Below are 22,345 nucleotides of genomic sequence, written 5' to 3' on the forward strand. Positions count from 1 at the left end.
TGAAGAAAAAAGAGACTGTTTACACTGCTGTACTGATGTGGATTCTGTTTTTGGGCTCCCTCTGGTGGTTACAACTGGTACTGGGTGACTTTGGTGGGTTGCGGTCTCTGGTTTCCACCTGTCCATCAGAGGCTGGGTGTTTCCTATTTAACCTGGCTTTCCTGTCATTCCCTTGCCGGCTATCAATGTATCAGTGTGTCTCTGTTACCTTTGCTACCTGCTCCTAGGCCTTCAAGACAAGCTAAGTCTGGATTTCCCTGTTTCATGTTTGCTTTCATGTTTTTAGTCCAGCTTGCAGATATGTAATTCTCTGCTGCTGGTTGCTCTAGTGGGCTGAAATTACCACTCATGTACCATGAGTTGGCACATGAGTTCAAGTAATTTCAGGATGGTATTTTGAAGGGTTTTAAGCTGACCGCGCAGTTCACCTTTTGTATCCTCTGCTATCTAGCTTAAGCGGGCCTCATTTTGCTGAATCTGTTTTCATAACTACGTTTGTGCCTTCCTCTCATTTCACCGTCATTATATGTGGGGGGCTGCTATTTCTGTGGGAATATTTCTCTGGAGGCAAGATAGGTCTGTGATTCTTCTGATAGGGGTAGCTAGATCTCCGGCTGGCGCGAGACGTCTAGAGTCCCCCCAGGAACGTTCCCCGGCTGCTGTTAGTTGAGTGTTGAGGTTCAGGATCGCGGTCAGCTCAGGTTCCATCACCCTAGAGCTCGTCCTGTTTTTGCCCGTGTTATGTGTTTAATTCCCTGCCATTGGGAACATGACAGTATAGCCGGCCCACAAAGTGTTAATTGTTTGGGCTGAAGCAGGAGAAAAAGAAGTGTTGAAGGGAATTTTTTTTTTTTTTCCCTCAGAGTTTTGCTGCCTAGCCCTTAATTGCTGTCTAGCTGCTTCTTACCTCCTCTTAACCCTTGAATGGCTCTGACCTTAGCTGTTTAACATGGATGTCCAGAGTTTGGCTTCCAGCCTGAATAACCTTGCTGCAAAAGTTCAAAACATACAGGATTTTGTTGTTCACACTCCTATGTCTGAACCTAGAATTCCTATTCCAGAGTTTTTTTCTGGAGATAGATCTACCTTCCTGAATTTCAGGAACAATTGCAAATTGTTTCTTTCTTTGAAATCTCGCTCCTCTGGAGACCCTGTTCAGCAGGTTAAGATTGTAATATCTTTCCTGCGGGGCGACCCTCAGAATTGGGCATTTGCATTGGCACCAGGGGATCCTGCATTGCTCAGTGTGGATGCATTTTTTCTGGCACTGGGATTGCTCTATGAGGAACCTAACCTGGAGATTCAGGCTGAAAAGGCTTTATTAGCCCTCTCTCAGGGGCATGATGAAGCGGAAGTATATTGTCAAAAATTTCGGAAATGGTCGGTGCTTACTCAGTGGAATGAGTGCGCCCTGGCTGCAAACTTCAGAGATGGTCTTTCTGAGGCCATTAAGGATATTATGGTGGGGTTCCCTGCGCCTACAGGTCTGAATGAGTCTATGGCTATTCAGATTGATCGGCGTTTACGGGAGCGCAAACCTGTGCACCAGTTGGCGGTGTCTTCTGAACAGGCACCTGAGACTATGCAATGTGATAGAATTCAGTCCAGAAGTGAACGGCAAAATTATAGGCGGAAAAATGGATTGTGTTTTTATTGTGGTGATTCAGCTCATGTTATATCAGCATGCTCTAAACGCACAAAAAAGGTTGATAAATCTTTTGCCATTAGTACTCTGCAGTCTAAGTTCATTTTGTCTGTAACTCTGATTTGTTCACTGTCATCCATTTCCGTCGATGCCTATGTGGATTCGGGCGCTGCCCTGAGTCTTATGGATTGGTCATTTGCCAAACGCTGCGGTTTTAGTCTGGAGCCTCTGGAAGTTCCTATTCCTTTGAAGGGAATTGACTCTACACCATTGGCTATGAATAAACCGCAGTACTGGACACAAGTGACCATGCGCATGACTCCCGTTCATCAGGAGGTGATTCGCTTCCTTGTACTGTATAATTTACATGATGTACTAGTGCTTGGTCTGCCATGGTTACAAACTCATAATCCAGTCCTGGATTGGAAAACAATGTCTGTGTTAAGCTGGGGATGTCAGGGGGTTCATGATTATGCACCTCTGATTTCAATCGCTTCATCTACTCCTTCTGAGGTCCCTGCGTTTTTGTCTGACTATCGGGATGTTTTTGAGGAGTCTAAGCTCAATTCGCTCCCTCCTCATAGGGATTGTGACTGTGCTATAGAATTAATTCCTGGCAGTAAGTTCCCTAAGGGTCGTTTATTTAATCTGTCAGTGCCAGAGCATACTGCTATGCGGAATTATATTAAGGAGTCCTTGGAAAAGGGACATATTCGTCCATCTCTGTCCCCTCTGGGAGCAGGTTTTTTTTCGTGGCAAAAAAAGATGGTTCCCTGAGGCCTTGTATAGATTATCGCCTTCTGAATAAGATTACAGTCAAATATCAGTATCCATTGCCATTATTGACTGATTTGTTTGCTCGCATTAAGGGGGCTAGGTGGTTCACTAAGATAGATCTTCGCGGTGCGTATAATCTTGTGCGGATAAAGCAGGGTGATGAGTGGAAAACCGCATTTAATACGCCTGAGGGCCATTTTGAGTATTTGGTAATGCCTTTTGGACTTTCTAATGCTCCTTCAGTCTTTCAGTCCTTTATGCACAATATTTTCCGTGAATATCTGCATAAGTTTATGATTGTGTATTTGGATGATATTTTGGTGTTTTCTGATGACTGGGAGTCTCATGTTCTACAGGTCAGGAAGGTGTTTCAAGTCCTGCGGGCCAATTCTCTGTTTGTGAAGGGCTCAAAATGTCTCTTCGGAGTCCAGAAGATTTCTTTTTTGGGGTACATTTTTTCTCCTTCTACTATTGAGATGGATCCCGTCAAGGTTCAGGCGATTTGTGACTGGACACAACCTACATCTGTTAAGAGTCTTCAGAAGTTCTTGGGTTTTGCTAATTTTTATCGTCGGTTCATTACTAATTTTTCCAGTGTTGTTAAACCTTTCACTGATTTGACTAAAAAGGGTGCTGATGTTGCTAATTGGTCTCCTACGGCTGTGGAGGCCTTTCAGGAACTTAAGCGCCGGTTTTCTTCTGCTCCTGTGTTATGTCAACCAGATGTTTCACTTCCTTTTCAGGTTGAGGTTGATGCTTCCGAGATTGGAGCGGGGGCGGTTTTGTCACAGAGAAGTTCCGATGGCTCGGTGATGAAGCCATGTGCGTTCTTTTCTAGAAAATTCTCGCCCGCCGAGCGCAATTATGATGTGGGTAATCGGGAGCTTTTGGCCATGAAGTGGGCATTTGAGGAGTGGCGTCATTGGCTTGAGGGTGCTAGACATCGTGTGGTGGTTTTGACTGATCACAAAAATCTGATTTACCTTGAGTCTGCCAGGCGTCTGAATCCTAGACAGGCTCGTTGGTCGTTGTTTTTTTTCTCGTTTCAATTTTGTGGTTACATACCTGCCAGGTTCAAAGAATGTGAAGGCAGATGCTCTTTCCAGGAGTTTTGTGCCTGACTCTCCTGGAGACTCTGGGCCTACTGGTATCATTAGGGATGGGGTAATATTGTCCGCCGTCTCCCCAGACTTGCGACGTGCATTGCAGGAGTTTCAGGCGGATAAACCTGATCGTTGTCCACCAGAAAGACTGTTTGTTCCGGATGATTGGACCAGTAGAGTCATCTCCGAGGTCCATTCTTCTGTGTTGGCTGGTCATCCTGGAATATTTGGTACTAGAGACTTGGTGGCCAGGTCTTTTTGGTGGCCTTCCTTGTCAAGGGATGTGCGCACCTTTGTGCAGTCTTGTGAAGTGTGTGCTCGGGCTAAGCCTTGCTGTTCTCGGGCCAGTGGGTTGTTGTTATCCTTGCCTATCCCGAAGAGGCCTTGGACGCACATTTCCATGGATTTTATTTCAGATCTCCCTGTCTCACAGAAAATGTCCGTTATCTGGGTTGTGTGTGACCGCTTTTCTAAGATGGTTCATTTGGTACCCTTGCCTAAGTTGCCTTCCTCCTCTGAGTTGGTCCCTTTATTTTTTCAGAACGTGGTTCGTTTGCATGGGATTCCGGAGAATATCGTTTCTGACAGGGGATCCCAGTTTGTGTCTAGATTTTGGCGGACGTTTTGTGCTAAGATGGGCATTGATTTGTCTTTCTCATCTGCATTCCATCCTCAGACGAATGGCCAGACGGAGCGAACTAATCAGACCTTGGAAACTTATTTAAGGTGTTTTGTTTCTGCTGATCAAGATGACTGGGTTGCCTTTTTGCCACTGGCCGAATTTGCCCTTAATAATCGGGCTAGTTCTGCTACTTTGGTTTCTCCTTTCTTTTGTAATTCGGGGTTTCATCCTCGTTTTTCCTCTGGTCAGGTGGAGCCTTCGGATTGTCCTGGAGTGGACGTGGTGGTGGACAGGCTACATCAGATTTGGAATCAGGTGGTGGACAATTTGAAGTTGTCTCAGGAGAAGACTCAGCAGTTTGCTAATCGCCGTCGCCGCGTGGGTCCCCGACTTCTTGTTGGGGACTTGGTGTGGTTGTCTTCTCGTTTTGTCCCTATGAAGGTCTCTTCTCCTAAGTTCAAGCCTCGGTTCATCAGTCCTTATAAGATCTTGGAGATTCTTAACCCTGTATCTTTTCGTTTGGATCTCCCAGCATCGTTTGCTATTCATAATGTGTTCCATCGGTCGTTATTGCGGAGGTATGAGGTGCCCGTTGTTCCTTCGGTTGAGCCTCCTGCTCCGGTGCTGGTGGAGGGAGAATTGGAGTATGTTGTTGAGAAGATCTTGGATTCTCGTGTTTCCAGACGTAAACTCCAGTATTTGGTTAAGTGGAAGGGTTATGGTCAGGAGGATAATTCCTGGGTGGTCGCCTCTGATGTTCATGCGACTGATTTGGTCCGCGCCTTCCATAGAGCTCATCCTGATCGCCCTGGGGGTTCTCGTGAGGGTTCGGTGACCCCTCCTCAAGGGGGGGGTACTGTTGTGGATTCTGTTTTTGGGCTCCCTCTGGTGGTTACAACTGGTACTGGGTGACTTTGGTGGGTTGCGGTCTCTGGTTTCCACCTGTCCATCAGAGGCTGGGTGTTTCCTATTTAACCTGGCTTTCCTGTCATTCCCTTGCCGGCTATCAATGTATCAGTGTGTCTCTGTTACCTTTGCTACCTGCTCCTAGGCCTTCAAGACAAGCTAAGTCTGGATTTCCCTGTTTCATGTTTGCTTTCATGTTTTTAGTCCAGCTTGCAGATATGTAATTCTCTGCTGCTGGTTGCTCTAGTGGGCTGAAATTACCACTCATGTACCATGAGTTGGCACATGAGTTCAAGTAATTTCAGGATGGTATTTTGAAGGGTTTTAAGCTGACCGCGCAGTTCACCTTTTGTATCCTCTGCTATCTAGCTTAAGCGGGCCTCATTTTGCTGAATCTGTTTTCATAACTACGTTTGTGCCTTCCTCTCATTTCACCGTCATTATATGTGGGGGGCTGCTATTTCTGTGGGAATATTTCTCTGGAGGCAAGATAGGTCTGTGATTCTTCTGATATGTGTAGCTAGATCTCCGGCTGGCACGAGACGTCTAGAGTCCCCCCAGGAACGTTCCCCGGCTGCTGTTAGTTGAGTGTTGAGTTTCAGGATCGCGGTCAGCTCAGGTTCCATCACCCTAGAGCTCGTCCTGTTTTTGCCCGTGTTATGTGTTTAATTCCCTGCCATTGGGAACATGACACTGTACACAATGTATACTGGATATACAAGGGGTGCTGAGGTGTCACAGGTGTGTCAGAGGCTGCAGTCCATCACACTGTATTTGACTGCAGAAGGTCTTAGCAGTTTTCTTTGCAGACTTCTTCCTGGTCTTTCTGACTCTAGGACCCAATGGCAACCTCCCCCCAGCTCTAGTTGACACAACTGGACCAGGGTGTTTATAACTCCCAACTTGCTGCTGGGAGTTGCCGGTGATGTTTCCATTTCCCACTGTTGGCTTGGAGCTATAGCAGTCGACTATCTTCCTCTTTGGTGTTTGGAGGATGTCTGTTTTTCTCTCTGAGTCTACTCAAGCTACGTGTTCCCCTTGTTTGTCTATCCCATCAGTCTTTAGTTATAGTGGGGATCGAATAGGGATACCCCGTCCATCCTAAGCAGGGCTTACTGCTAGGGTCAGGCAGGAATTAGGTATCCTGCTCGGCGATAGGTGCAGAACCTATTTAGGGAAACTTAGGGGTCTCCACTCCCCGCTTCCCTAATATTGGGCTCCCTTCCCCTTATCACTTTGTGTTGCACTTAGTCTTTCCTACATTATGAATGACTGTAAGAATAGGTTGCCCACACTGATGTCCATCACGTCTATCTGACCAAGTACTGTAGAAACCAAGAATGTTAAGCTAAGAAAAAGCTTTTCAAGCTGCTGTCGACCATGTCTCTCTGATCTAATACTAGATATTCTAGGTGCTGAGGTAAGAAGACGCTACTCACACTGCTTTAAGCCATCTCTTTCTGAATGACAGTACATGGAATAGGAATTTCCAGGTCACTGCAGAGGAGCTTCATACTGGCCATGCTCTCACACAGCTGTCCTTACATTCTACATATATCTGTCAGTGTAAGAGGACAAAGGCCATTTTAATTCTATAGTGATTACCTCCATAGACAAACTATTGTGATTTGCTAATAAAATTTATTTAGGAATTCATCTGAAATTACATTTCCTTTAGACATACATTTTTATTTTCCCTGAGAGCCCCTTTAACGATCAATGCACTTCAACTTCAGATGTAAAGATTATTCAAGACTTACCAAATACCTTTCCTCTTCTTTCATGCCTGGGGTACGTATCATGTGATTTTGCTCTCCTCGCCAATCTCCAAACCGCCGAAAAAAATAATTGGAGAGAAATCTATTGACCGGGTCTCTAATTATGTTGATATACACTGGTTGCTCTACACCAAATCTGCAAAAAAAACAACAACCGTATGTACAGAGTCTAAGAGATTTTTTATTTCATTTTACAAAGCTAAACTACTAACATAAATAATAGCTAAAACAGCTATGTGTCACTTCTTGGCCTTTCATGCAAAAACACTTTATACCAGTATATAAAGTACAGTACAAATGTCAGGTAATAATAACTTGTCGTTTGTTTTTTTTTTTATTTGCAGTCAGTGTGTGTGTTATTTATGATTAAGAAAGAAATTAAAAAAAACAGATTTCACTGAAAAATTACAAGCATACAATTGTTTCAAATTCACTACTAAGATGTTGTCCACTTTTTTTTTTTTCCAAATGGACCATCATAGTGTATAATAAAACAGTATACTCACCAAACTATAGTTAGCATCACATATAAAAATACCTAGCAAATTATAGGTATATTTCAACGTATGATTCCAGACATGGTTCGAGCATAAGGCCTCACTTAGATGTCCATGAGTCATGTACGTGTTCTGATAAAGGGACACAGTTACACGATAGACTAACATTTTGTATGCCAGGTTTTAATAAGCGTGCAGGAATAAGATGCACTCAATTAATTCCTAGGCACACGTTAATGAATGAATTTGGCACATCTTATCAGTGGCATATGCCTCACCAGAAATGTTAGTCCAGTCGAGGATTGGAGTAACATTTCTGGAGTAGGAAACATAGCCCTATTGAAGAATTTCACGGACAGGTGAGGCAACATCCCCTTGCAGCCCCTTCCCAGATCTGTCTATTTTGGCAGAGCTGGCCGAAAACTGTCAGGAAAACGCCAAAAGTGATAATATTCATGAGTAATTCTGGGGTGCACAAAAAGTTTGCATCTTCTCAAAGTGTTTTATAGTAGTTTCCTGACAAAAACACTTTGATGAATCAGGCCAATGTCCGGAATAAGCCCATTCGCTGAGTCTTTTAGCCAAAATGGCATTTGGTTGCTTTAGGCAGCCCTTCATGTTGGAAATGTTAAGATCATAAGGCCAGATTTCTTATTTCTGATTTACTGAAGTCACTTTTCTTTTTCTGTCTTGTGTTATACGTTGATTTTTTTTACACTAAATTCTTCAAAAGAATGCATGCAGTTCACGAATTTGGCGCAAAATAAAAAAAAATGTTCTTTATTTTTGTCATAAATAGTTTTCGTGACTTTTTGGCACCAAACGTAGCTAATCCTATAAAAAGTAGCAAAAATGTGCCAAATAGGAGACTCCTCCGGAAACCTAAATCCAGGGGACAGAAGTGTGGTTTGCTAAAAAAAAGTGACTATTTAGTAGCATTCGCATTTAATGCATCCGCTCCCACACAATGCTTGATTATTTTGATACATTACCATTAGGATTCCCATTTGAGCAAATGATTTTTCTATATATTTCTATAACTTTGCATGAATATTGTGATATAGAATAAGTAAATGTTTGTATTAACAACTAAAACACGTCAGTCACCTGTCCAAGCTCCAGTGTCGGTCAGCCCGTCTTCTCTCTCTGGTGGCTACCTCTCTGCATTGGGTTACTATGCTAACACACACTAACTAGCACAAACATCAAAAATAATCTCTTTAGGATTTCTAAGGCCCACTCAGATGGCTGCACGGCATCTGAGTATTCATGTACAAGCGAGTACTGCCACCTTGTGTAATCTCTGAGCTCAACTATTTCATTAACCCAGCTCTACTATTGTTGAGCTCTGTGACATCAAGTTGGCAGTCTGTCATCTCAGCTCTGCTATTCCTTGATACTGTCCATACATTTAGGTGCGTGTCTGCCATTTTAACTCGGCAGTTTCAAGGTGCTGTCGGTACATACGTTTCTCTATGCACATTTGGCTCTGCTACATTGAGGTGCCTGTCTGCCGTCTCAGCTCTATGGTTAAGATGCTGTCTGCACACTGGGCTCTGATACGTTAAGGTACTTGGCTGTCTACATGTTTCTACTGTTCTAATGTACAGTGTGAACACTCAGCTCTGCTATACCAAGGTACCTGACTACATACATTGTCCTGTTGCTCAAAGATGCTGTCAACACACTCGGCTCTGCTGTAAAGTGGTGCCTCTCCGTATCTATCTTTATCTGGCATCCAGCATATGCAGGTCCAGTGACACCTGTGTCATCCAGCAATATAGCTCTACTAATCCTCGCTATTCCACATGCTACCCGGACCTATCTTACTTGTGTGCATCAAACCTCCAGTCCATGCTGCATACTCTTTCCTACGGCTTAGCAAATCCATCTCCCCAGTGTGCCATAACAACACTGTTATCAGTAATGTTTTCCATTCAATTAATTGTACAGGCCCCCATCACCAATCTCAGTGGTGAGGATCTGGACACTTATTTCCTAGAAAAAATCAACCACATCCATCAGAATATCTCAGCCCAATTTCCTCAGTGCCTGGATCCCCTTCCCTGCCGCACCTCAAGCTCAGTAGACATCTTTGAGCCTGTTTCAGAAGAAGAAGTTTCCAAGCTCCTCGCTTCTGCTCGGCCTACAACCTGCAACAGTGACCCCATTCCTTCACATCTCTTGCAGTCTCTCTCACCAGCGGTCACCACTCACCTGACTAAAATATTTAACCTTTCTCTGTCTTCAGGTATCTTTCCCTCCTCATTTAAACATGCCATCATAACCCCTTTACTTAAAAAGCCATCCCTGGACCAGAACTGCACTGCTAACTACAGACCTGTCTCTAACCTTTCCTTCATCTCTAAAGTCCTGGAACGCTTGGTCCACTCCCGTCTAATCCGCTATCTCTCGGATAACTCTCTTCTCGACCTCTTACAATCTGATTTCCGCTCTTTACACTCCACTGAAACTGCCCTCACTAAAGTCTCTAATGATCTAATAACAGCTAAATCCAAAGGTCATTGCTCTCTGCTGATTCTCCTGGATCTCTCTGCCGCATTTGACACTGTGGATCACCAGCTCCTTCTCACGATGCTCCACTCCATAGGCATCAAGGACACAGCCCTCTCCTGGTTCTCCTCCTACCTCTCTGACGTCTCCTTCACTGTATCTTTTGCCGGCTCCTCTTCCTCTCCTCATCCCCTTACTATCGGGGTTCCGCAGGACTCAGTCCTAGGTCCCCTCCTTTTCTCTCTATACACTGCCCCTATTGGACAAACAATCAGCAGATTTGGGTTCCAGTACCATCTCTATGCTGACGACACCCAATTATACACTTCTTCCCCTGAACATCACCCCTACCCTATTTCAAAATACCAAGGATTGTCTGTCTGCTGTCTCTAACATCATGTCCTCCCTCTATCTGAAACTAAATCTCTCCAAAAAGGAACTACCGAATATACTCGAGTATAAGCCGACCCGAGTATAAGCCGACCCCCTAATTTTGCCACAAAAAACTGGGAAAACTTATTGACTCGAGTATAAGCCTAGGGTGGAAAATGCAGCAGCTACCGGTGAATTTCAAAAATAAAAATAGATGCTCCATACCGTTCATTATGGCCCCATAGCTGTGCCATATAGTGCTCTGCACTATTCATTATTGCCCCATAGCTGTACCATAGAAAGCTGTGCCATATAGTGCTCTGCACCATTCATTATTGCCCCATAGCTGTGCCATATAGTGCTCTGCACCGTTCATTATTGCCCCATAGCTGTACCATAGAAAGCTGTGCCATATAGTGCTCTGCACCGTTCATTATTGCCCCATAGCTGTGCCATATAGTGCTCTACACCGTTCATTATTGCCCCATAGCTGTGCCATATAGTGCTCTGCACCGTTCATTATTGCCCCATAGCTGTGCCATAGAAAGCTGTGCCATATAGTGCTCTGCACCGTTCATTATTGCCCCATAGCTGTACCATAGAAAGCTGTGCCATATAGTGCTCTGCACAGTTCATTATTGCCCCATAGCTGTACCATAGAAAGCTGTGCCATATAGTGCTCTGCACCGTTCATTATGGCCCCATAGCTGTGCCATATAATGCTCTGCACCGTTCATTATTGCCCCATAGCTGTGCCATATAGTGCTCTGCACCGTTCATTATTGCCCCATAGCTGTGCCATATAGTGCTCTGCACCGTTCATTATTGCCCCATAGATGTACCATAGAAAGCTGTGCCATTGCTGCTGTTGCAATAAAAAAAAATTACATACTCACCTCTCTTGCTTGCAGCTCCTCAGCGTCCCGTCCCGGCATCTCTCTGCACTGACTGATCAGGCAGAGGGCGGCGCGCACACTATATGCGTCATCGCGCCCTCTGACCTGCACAGTCAGTGCAGAGAGACGACGGGAAGATGGAGCGGCGCCCGGCGTGTGGAACGCGGACAGGTGACTATGTAATACTTACCTGCTCCCGGCGTCCCGCTCCTTCCCCCGGACAGCTGGTCTCCGGGTGCCGCAGCCTCTTCCTCTGTCAGCGGTCACCGTTACCGCTGAATAGAGGAATGAATATGCGGCTCCACCCCTATGGGAGAGGAGTCCATATTCATTTCTCTAATGAGCGGTCCCACGTGACCGCTGAACAGGGGAAGAGCTGCGGCACCCGGAGACCGTGGGACTGCAGGGACAGCGCCAGGAGCCCCGGAAGCAGGTAAGTATGCCTCAGCGCCCTCTCCCCCTCACCCGCCGACCCTGCTGCCGACCGTGACTCGAGTATAAGCCGAGAGGGGCACTTTCAGCCCAAAAATTTTGGCTGAAAATCTCGGCTTATACTCGAGTATATACGGTACATGTGTTTCTCCCTTCTACTAACCTCACTATACCCAACATCGAAATTACCCGGGAGGGATCAACCATAACTCCCAAGCAGCATGCCCGCTGTCTTGGGGTCACATTCGACACCGAACTTTCTTTTACTCCCTATATCCGGTCACTCACTCGCTCTTGTCACTTGCATCTTAAAAACATCTCCAGAATCCGACCTTATCTCACCTTTGAAACTTCTAAGACTCTTACTGTTGCTCTTATTCATTCTCGTCTGGACTACCGCAACTCTCTTCTGATCGGTCTCCCTCTTACCAAACTTTCTCCTCTCCAATCCATCTTGAATGCGGCAGCCAGGGTCATATTTCTGTCCAGCCGCTTCACCGATGCCTCCATCTTGTGCCAGTCATTACACTGGCTACCCATTCGCTACAGGGTCCAGCATAAGCTCATCTCTCTCACCAACAAAGCTCTCCACAGTTCTGCACCGCCTTATATCTTCTCTCTCATCTCTGTCTATCGCCCTACACGTGCCCTCCGTTCTACAAATGACCTCAGACTAACATCCCCAGTAATCCGAACCTCACACCTCCATCTCCAAGACTTCTCTGTACTTTTTTTAACTTTTCAGCTGAACCCAAACATCAAGGTGTCTGCCCATCTCTAGTCAGGAACTCCTACCCGACCATGATGTACGCCAAATTTCATGAAGGGGTTAATCTCTTCAATACTAGTGTCAATAGTGATAGCGGTATCTAAATGGTTATTTAAAAAGGGAGCTCCCTCTTTAGCTCTATAGGCACCCTATTGAGTGCCGGTAGTCGCCATGGATACATGAGGCCAATAAATGACTTTTGGGTCAGCCAACTACGGTGTTCTGAAAGACCCTACAACAAGCAGGGTTTATCAGGTTAGGTGTCAGTGAGAAAGTGTAAAAACAAATATTCTGCAGTACAGACGTATTACAGGATATTTGATCAGTGATCAGGTAAATAAAAGTTAAAGTCCCATGTAAAGACTACGTAAGAAAAGGAAAAAAAAAGGGAAACTACATAGCTGTATGAAAAAGTAATATTTCGTCACTAAAACATTGTTTTATTTAAAACCCATTTGGGCTCACACTCTAAATTCCTATCAGTGTGTCTTTGTAGTGTGGATGGCAACCGGAGGAACCCCCGCAAACGGGGAGAACATACAAACTCCTTGCAGATGTTATCCTTGGTGAGAGTTGAACCCAGGACCACAGTGTTGCAAAGCTGCAACTTTTTATCTTCTGCACTGATCATTCACTCTCGAAAACTGTCAAATCTGTTTACGAATATTTCTACATTGAGGAATCAAATTACACATTGTGCTATAAAACTCTATAAAAGGCGGAGAGGCTGGAGATACAAAGGCAGAAAATCATAACTAGGAACTGCAGAAGCCTCTAGTACAGAGTGAGAAACTGATATTGGCCAGAAATAATTATTCCTCGTGTACATACCCATGCAGCTTATTTTTATTGTATCATCAATTAATCTATGGAGAACCAATGTTATGTGAACTTTTGTCAAATACTAGAAACAGAGAGATATAGAGATTAACAAGAACTTCAGTTAAGGGTAGATATGGAATAAAAACAATTTTATGTTAGGAAAATGCTCGATTTTCTTAATATTGGACTTTTTTTAATCTTAATTTGTATTTTAGGCATATTAAATTTTTTATTTAGTTTCTTAGAAGAAAATGAAGAACTATAAGGTATCAGCCATTTTCTAAAATACAAACATTTTTGGTTTACTAACCAGGATAGGTCTGAACCTAAATGCATTTTTTTTTTCATTAATCCATGAGAATCTAATCGTTCTCACACAAAACTAATCCATATAGCAGTGGCCTACAAATCCATTTGGTATCTTTCTCAGTGTATGTGGTACAGCTTTTCCCAGTAAGTGCAGGATTAACCTCTTAATATGAAACAATACAGACAGGAATAAGTAGATGGGGTTGTGGGGACTGAGTGTGTCAGGACAAACACTAAGGAAACAATAAACAATTGCCAGCTAGTCATCAGTAGTGGAAATACAGCAATGACTACATGCGGTTTGGTGAAAAGACTATTTGCAATTTAAAGACAAAAGCTATATAAAAGCTACATAATAAAAGTTTATTGTGTTATTGTTTACATTAACCTCTTAATAACCAGGCCTTCTGGTCTTAAAAGGGTTGCAGCAAGTTTGGCAGTTATCTCCTAGTCTTGAGATAGGGGCTATCTTCTAGATCCTTAGTGGTCTGACTCCCACCAATCAGGATTCTGAAAAGTTCTGTCTGATGGAGAAGACACGGAAGTCCAGCATACGGAACGCACCTTGTCTCCATTCATTCTTAATGAGAATGCAAAGACCAGTCGATCAGAGTGTCGGTTATTTCCGGCAGTAACATTGAGAGTATATATATATGTATATATATATATATATATATATATATATATATATATATATATAAATGCTGTACATACACATGCACTCAAATACAACAAGAGGTCATAAAAGATGTCTGGAGAAAATTGTATTTGGATTTTTTTTCCACTGTTACTGGGATATCTATAGGTGCCCTAGTTATAGGAAAAAAAATAGCACGTACAGCTAAGCCTGCTAGATCAGATGATCACAGGGTCTAAAGGAAGCATTCCCATGCTTCTATTCATGTATTGTACTCCATGAATGCTACAGTATGCCGTTAAAGAGACAGAGGGTGGAAAAAGGTTAAAGTGACTCTTCAGATTCTCCTCGTATGGCTTATTTATCACAGCAAGACTGGTTTGCTTAATTATCTCTGCAAGATCGGTTTCACATGGCTGTGTTTCACAGACCAACTAAGGACTGCAATGTTCTAGTGCCTGCAGGCCTCCTGAATCTCAAGCAGCATAGCTACAGGGGGAAGACAGCAGCCTGGACCAATGATTAGAGAGAAGGTTCTGTCTACCTCATAGTCCCTGCAGACACTGGCAGTTTAAGAGTAATCAGAATAAGCTGTCCTGCGTATAAATGTGGGAAATAAAACTATATCTGGCCATTACTTGACTTGTATTCTGCATTTCACCAGTTTTGCCTTCTGCATGCTCAGTCTGTAATTTGCAATTCATAGGCAGCTGGTGCGAGCAAACTAGCTGCAATGATCTCCACCATATGCAGCAGAACAGAGAGAGAGCGATTCCTGCTCTTCATTCGTTTTTGTAGCACAAACAAAAAAGCAACAGCAACATAAGCAGAGCTGTCTGGATGTGAATCAGCTCTGGTTTGACATGATTACGGTGATACCCAATTTTTATATTCTTTTAATATTTTACAGTAAATCTCTTTTTAGAACAATTTTTTTTTTTTCGGGGAGTCTCATGAAATTCTAAAAGCTACAATATTTTTTAACAGTGCGGAATAAACAAAAAAAGCAATGCTGCCATTGTTTTTATTTATTTTTTGCCGTGTACATTGTCTAAGAAAAATAATACTCTTTTATAGAACAGTTGTTAGAAACTTCACCTTTATCATTTTACTTCTCCCTCTGCCTGTTTCCTCTCCCTGCTCCTCCATCACCATCCCTCCACTATAGAGTATAATGGACTGTGTCCGTCTTGTCTGAGCAAAACAGATTTCAGCTGTTTTTTTGAAAGTGAATAACAAGTTGAGGAGGCAGGTGGAAGAGTGTCTGATAAGTGATGAAGGAAGCTAGATGATAATAAGCTCAGATGAGAGATATTACAAAGATTCTTATATTCACTTGTAATTGACTTACGCAAAAGTTTGTTGAAAGGACAGTTTCATTTTAAGCTTCATTTATGTCACAAGTCAATTGGCGCTTGTTAACCTTTTTTAAACCAAGCAATACTTTGTTCCTGCTCTTTCATTTTTTTATACCCCTCTTACAGTATATGAGGGGTTGTTTTATGAGGAATGAGTTATAGTTTTGAAAGACACCATTCGTTTTACTTTACTATATACAGGGTTGGACTGGCCTGGCGGGGTATTGGGAAATCCCCGGTGGGCTCTTTGCTGTGGGAGGGAGAGGAGGAGAAGAAGGAGGGGAAAAAAAGTCTGCGGTTTTTAGGGGTGCGGGCCCTTTAAAAGAGTATGTGCAGGGACGCGTTCATTACCTGAACCTGAAGACATATGGGGGGCAGGATGGAGACACATGGGGGGCAGGATGGAGACACATGGGGGGACCAGGATGGAAACACATGGGGGGATCAGGATGGAGACACATGGGGGGACCAGGATGGAGACACATCGGGGGGACCAGGATGGAGACACATGGAGGACCAGGATGGAGACACATGGGGGGCAGGATGCAGACACATGGGGGGCAGGATGGAAACACATGGGGGGACCAGGCTGGAGACACATGGGGGACCAGGGTGGAGACACATGGGGGACAGGATGGATACACGGAGGGCCAGTATGGATACACGGGGGGGCCAGGATAAGGGGCCAGGATGGATATATGGGGGGCAGGACAAGGGCCAGGATGATATATGGGGCCAAGATGGATCCAGGATGCAGATATATGGGGGAGCCAGGATGGATATATATAAGGGTGAGCCAGGTTACATATATATGGTAGAGCCAGGAAGCATATATATGGGGGGCCAGGATAGATTTATGGGTGGTGTGGGGTAGGACAAGGGACCAGGATGAATATAGTGGGGGTGGGGCAAGACAAGGGACCAGGATGCATTTATATGTGGCGGACCAGGATGCATATATGGGGAGGGGCCGGGATGGATATTTGGGGTGCCAGGATGGATATATATATATGGGGGGCTAGGATGAATATATATGAGGGGGCCAGGATGCATATATGGGGGGACAGGATCGATATATGGGGGGGCAGGACAAGGGACTAGGATGGATATATGGGGAGCCAGGATGCATATCTATTGGGGGCCAGGGTGAATTTATGGGGGGACAGGGCAAGGGACCAGGACACATATATATGGAGGGCCAGGATGCATATATATGGCGGGCCAGGATGCATATATGGGGGATCTAGGATGGATACATGGGGGGCAGGATGGATATATATGGGGAGGGGCCAGGTTGCATATATATGGGGAGGGGACAGGATGGATATATATGGGGGGGGGGCAGGTTGCATAAATGGAGGAGCAAGCACAAGGAAACAGGAAGGATAAATAGGGGTCCAGGAAAGATATATGGGGGCAGGATAAGGGACATATGAGGGCCAGTATGTATAGCTGGGGAGGGAGGATGGATATCTGGGGGACAGGCTGGACAAGGGACATAGGGAACCAGGATGGGGCATATTATAAAATAAAGGGGGCCTGGCTGGGCGAGATTATTAAATAAAGGGGATCCTGCACTACGTCGCTTTTTTTCTTCATCTGACGTAGTGTAAAAGTCAGGGAAAAAGTGGGGAAAGTGCTCTGAAAGTGATCAGCTATTGATGACTGTGTTATTTTTTTTGCAGAAACAAGTCCTGGCTGGAAGAAGTGATGGCGGTCTGTGCTGGTTGAAGAAGAAAAGCAAAGATGAAGGACTTCAACTACAGACGTCACTGGTGAGTCAGTGTATTACATGTACAAGCACACTATACACTATATGCTGTGTACAGAGTTCCAGTGTATAATGTCACCTGTGATCACTGTATTACCTGTACACTATACACTATATACAAAGCTCCTGTGTATGTCACTGATCACTGTATTAACTGTACACTGACACTATATACAGAGCTCCTGTGTATAACGTCACTGGTGATCACTGTATTACCTGTACACTGACACTATATACAGAGTTCCTGTGTATAATGTCACTGGTGATCACTGTATTAACTGTACACTGACACTATATACAGAGCTCCTGTGTATAATGTCACTGGTGACCACTGTATTACCTGTACACTAAACACTATATACAGAGCTCCTGTGTATAATGTAACCGGTGATCACTGTATTACCTGTACACTGACACTATATACAGAGCTCCTGTGTATAATGTAACCAGTGATCACTGTATTACCTGTACACTATACACTATATACAGAGCTCCTGTGTATAATGTCATTGGTGATTACTGTATTACCTGTACACTGACACTATCTACTGAGCTCCTGTGCATAATGTCACCAGTGATCACTGTTTTATCTGTACACTAAACATTATATACATAGCTCCTGAGTATAATGTCACTGGTGATCACTGTATTACTTGTACACTGACACTATATACTGAGCTCATGTGTATAATGTTACTGGTGATCACTGTATTACCTGTACACTGGCACTATATACTGAGCTCCTGTGTATAATGTCACTGATGGTAATAACAGTGTTAATATTGTGGTTTGTATTCATGATCGGTATTGTAGTATTTGGTCACTATGTGGTGGAAATTTGTGGTCTGGACATGGCGTGGCAGTATTTCTCCTTTTATGTGGTATTATTTCTTCCCTATATGCTGGTAATATGTCATATTATTCGGTCACTATATGGTCTGATCATGGTGTGGCATATTTGCTCCTTGTATGTGATATTATTCGGTCACTATGTGGTGCTAATGTGTGATCTGGTCATGGTGTGGCTATATTTGTTCCTTGTATGTGGTATTATTCGGTGACTATGTGGTCTGGTCATGGTGTGGCGGAATTTGTCCCTTGTATGGGGTATTATTCGGTCACTATGTGGTCCGATCATGGTGTGGCTGCATTTGTCTCTCGTATGTAGTATTATTTGGTCACTATGTGGTTTGGTCATGCTGTGGCAGTAATTGTCCCTTGCATGTGGTATTATTCGGTCACTGCTTTTTTTCCATGTATGTGGTAGTATTGGTCTTAGTATAGGGGATTGTGTTGTGTATCGTGGTCATTTGTTCTCTCTGATATTAATTAGGAGAAGATTCTTTATTTCCATTAGAGATTAAATACTTTGTACACAGTGGTGGAGATGCACTTACAGGGGGTTTCCTGTGAAAAAAATAATCACCTCTACACAGGATAAGTGATAACATATTGATTGGTGGGGGTCTGACTACTTGAATCCAATAGGCAGAATGTGGAACTTTTTATTCCCATTAGACTGGAGTGACAACTCAATCACTGATCCATTCATTCTCTCAGTGGCTGCACTTGTTTTTTTCTGGAAGCCCCAAAGAGAATGAATGGAGCAGCGGTCAGACATCCCACCTGCCGCTCAATTTTAAAATGGGGATAAGAGTCCTATCAATGATAAAACTTCCCCATTCTTCCAATCGGGGCAGTTTCTAATGGTCGGACCTAATTGATCACCTATCCTGTGGAGCCCATGGATCAGTGATAACTTGTTTTAACCAAAGAACCCCATTCATGTAAACTACCGTAATTATACATCCCAGTTATGGGGGCGCATATTAGATGTGCAGGAGCCGCCTGTGTTTTACAGCCGATGCTCCACTATAATCAGGATAGCTACTGACAGATATTTGCATATAGCTGTAGGGTGGGCCCCAGACACCCTAGTCCGTCCCTGACTATATACTGTGCTGAAAAAAAAAAAAAAAATGTGAGGGTTGAAAAGGTGATAAAAAAATTTCCTCTATTGCTTTTGGGTTTAAAGGGAACCTGTCACCCCCCCTTCCCCCCCAGTCGTTTCAAACTAAAAGAGCCACCTTGTGCAGCAGTAATGCTGCATTCTGACAAGGTGGCTCTTTTAGTTCCGGGTGCTGTAACTAGAGAAATAATCAGTTTTATAATTTGTCAGAAATACCTGGTCTTCAGTCAAGGAGGCCGGCGTTTCCCCCCTGCTTTAGACGCCATACAGCCATCACTCACATCTTCTTGGCGCCGGGCGCCGCCTCCTCCTCGCCGCTGTTTTCAAAATAGCCGGCGCCTGCGCTCTTTTTCCCTGCCTGGTGCAGGCGCAGTGAGCGCTGCCCGTCTTTCCTCATATGCAGCCCAGCTGACTGCGCCTGCGCGACTGCCCTGCCTGTGAATCCCAGCCCCACAATGTGAATAAATCATAAGTCACTGCGGGGCTGGGAATCACAAGCAGGGCGGGCACGCAGGCGCAGTCAGCTGGACTGCATATGAGGAAAGACGGGCAGTGTTCACTGCGCCTGCACCAGGCAGGGGAAAAGAGCGCAGGCGCCGGCTATTTTGAAAACAGAGGTGAGGAGGAGGCGGCGCCCGGCGCCAAGAAGATGTGAGTAACAGCTGTGTGGCGTCTAAAGCAGGGGGGAAACACCGGCCTCCGTGACTGAAGACCAGGTATTTCTGACAAATTATAAAACTGATTATTTCTCTAGTTACAGCACCCAGAACTAAAAGAGCCACCTTGTCAGAATGCAGCATTACTGCTGCACAAGGTGGCTCTTTTAGTTTGACACGACTGGGGAGGGGGGTGACAGGTTCCCTTTAATTTTTACACCGTTCATAAGTGTTAAAAAATTACTTGGCAATAGAATTTTTCAGGTCATTACGAATACGGCAATGCCAAATTTGTATAATTTTATACAGTCATGGCCAAAAGTGGCACCCTTGAAATTGTTACAGAAAATGAAGTATTTCTCAAAGAAATTATTGCAATTACACGTTGTGTTATAAACATGTTTATTCCCTTTGTGTGTATTGGAACAATACAAAAAAGAGAAAAAAAGCAAATTGGACACAAGTGCACACAAAAAAAACAAATTGGCTGGACAAAATTGTTGGCACCCTCAACTTCATATGTGGTTGCATACCCTTTGGAAAAAGTAACTGCAATCAATCGCTTACTATAGCCATGAACAAGCATCTTATACCTCTCAACTGGAATTTTGGACAACTCTTCTTTTGCAAACTGCTTCAAGTCTCTCATATTTGAAGGGTGCCTTCTCAGCAATTTTAAGATTTATCAACAGGATTTCAATGCGAACGAAATCCAGACTAATTTATGGCCACTTCAGAACTCTTAAGTGCTTTGTTTCCATCCATTTCAGGATGCTGCTTTAAGTATCTTTGGGATCATTGTCCTGCTGGAAGACCCATGACCTAGGATGCAACCCAGCTTTCTGACACTGGACACTACATTGTGACCCAAAATACTTTGGTAATCTTCAGATTTCCTGATGATTTGCATACAGTCAAGGCACATAGTGCCAGAAGCAGCTAAACAACCCCAAAACATTTTGGCTTACTCACTCACATTTTGGCAATCTGCAGTCTACCTTTTTATGTCTCTGTGTCAGCAGTGAGGTTCTCATGGGTCTCCTGCCATAGCGTTTCACTTCATTCAAATTCCAAAGCATAGTTTGCTCTGACAGTTATGTACCCTGAGCCTGCAGGACAGCTTGAATTTCTTTGGAACTTAATTGGGCCCGCTCATCCACCATCCTGACTATCCTGCGTTGCAACCTTTCATCAATTTTTCTCTGCTGTTCACATCTAGGAATATTAGCTACAGTGCCATGGGTTGTAAACTTCAAGATTATATGGGGCATCGTGATCAATCGAACATCAAGATCTCTGGAGATGGAATTGTAACCTTGAGATTGTTGATATTTTTGAACAATTTTGGTTCTCAAGTCCTCAGACACTAATCTTCTCTTCTGTTCTTCATTCTTAGTCTGGCAGACACAGAAACACAATGCACAGATCGTGTCAACTTCTCCCCTGTTAATCTGGTTTCAGGTGTGATTTTCATATTGCTCACACCTGTCACTTGCCACAGGTAAGTTTGAACCAACATCACATGCTTGAAACAAAGTAGTTTACCCACAATTTTGGAAAGGTACCAACAACTTTATCCAGCTCATTTTTGTGGTTTTGTGTGAAATGATGTCCAAGTTGCATTTTTTTTCTGTTTTTCTTGTGTTGTTCCTATACACACAAAGGATAAAAACATGACTATATAAAAAAGTCTAATTTCAATTATTTTTATGCGATAAATACTTCAATATTTCACTTTCGACCATGTATATATTTTAGTGGATAAAAAAATTCAGAATTCTGTAAAAAATAAAAAAGGGTTTGTGTTGCTGTTTTCTGATATCTATGACTTTTATGATTTTTCTGTTGAGAGACTTGTACAAGAAGTTGTTTTTAGCATGGTGAAACTTTTGGGCTACATAGGACATTTTAATGTCCCCCGTGGCTGGTGGGACAAACCATCGGCATTTCATGTCTTGCAATGGAGGGCTGGGTGATATGAACCAGGATGAAATTTACAACATGCATTTAAATAGCTAAATAACACATATCACAGGTAGCTTCGATCACTTCTGTTAGAGGAAGATAATACAGATGTTGCACAGCTATCAACCACCGCGTGTAGAGCAGGTGCAGCCTCTGAGCTTGCAGCATACATCCGCAACTGATGTATTATGTACATGTATGTCACAAATTAGGAAGGAATTAAAGGGGTTTATCCACAAAGTTCATTTTAATCAATAGAACTTGGAATAATAAAAAATTCCACAATTAGATGTGTTTGTTCCTGTGCACCAGAAGTTCGAATGTAAAGATGTTCCTGTGAACTACCACCTTGACTTGCAATGGTGCACTCTGTATTCTATCCTTTCAGCAAATGGGCAGTATACGGACATTTAATACGCTCATCTGAATGAAGGGTTTATTAAGGCATAGCACTTGTTTATTTCCACTTGTGCTTGCTTGGAAAAGAAAATAATAAATGTGATAACATTTAATAATTGCCTGTGCTTGGTAGAGTATTAATCACTTA

The 22,345-nt window shown here is 43.6% G+C and overlaps 1 protein-coding gene across 1 annotated transcript in view; it reads right to left on the reverse strand.

Annotated features, from left to right (window-relative positions):
• The window catches only part of UST (uronyl 2-sulfotransferase), a 478,891-nt gene that overhangs the window by 41,693 nt on the left and 414,853 nt on the right, over window positions 1-22,345 (reverse strand). The window contains exon 5 of the mRNA XM_077289186.1: window positions 6,814-6,967. Coding sequence (XP_077145301.1) covers window positions 6,814-6,967 — 154 coding nt within the window. The remainder of the gene's footprint in view (window positions 1-6,813; window positions 6,968-22,345) is intronic.

Source organism: Ranitomeya variabilis, chromosome 2 (assembly GCF_051348905.1).
Source record: "Ranitomeya variabilis isolate aRanVar5 chromosome 2, aRanVar5.hap1, whole genome shotgun sequence".
NCBI lineage: Eukaryota > Metazoa > Chordata > Amphibia > Anura > Dendrobatidae > Ranitomeya > Ranitomeya variabilis.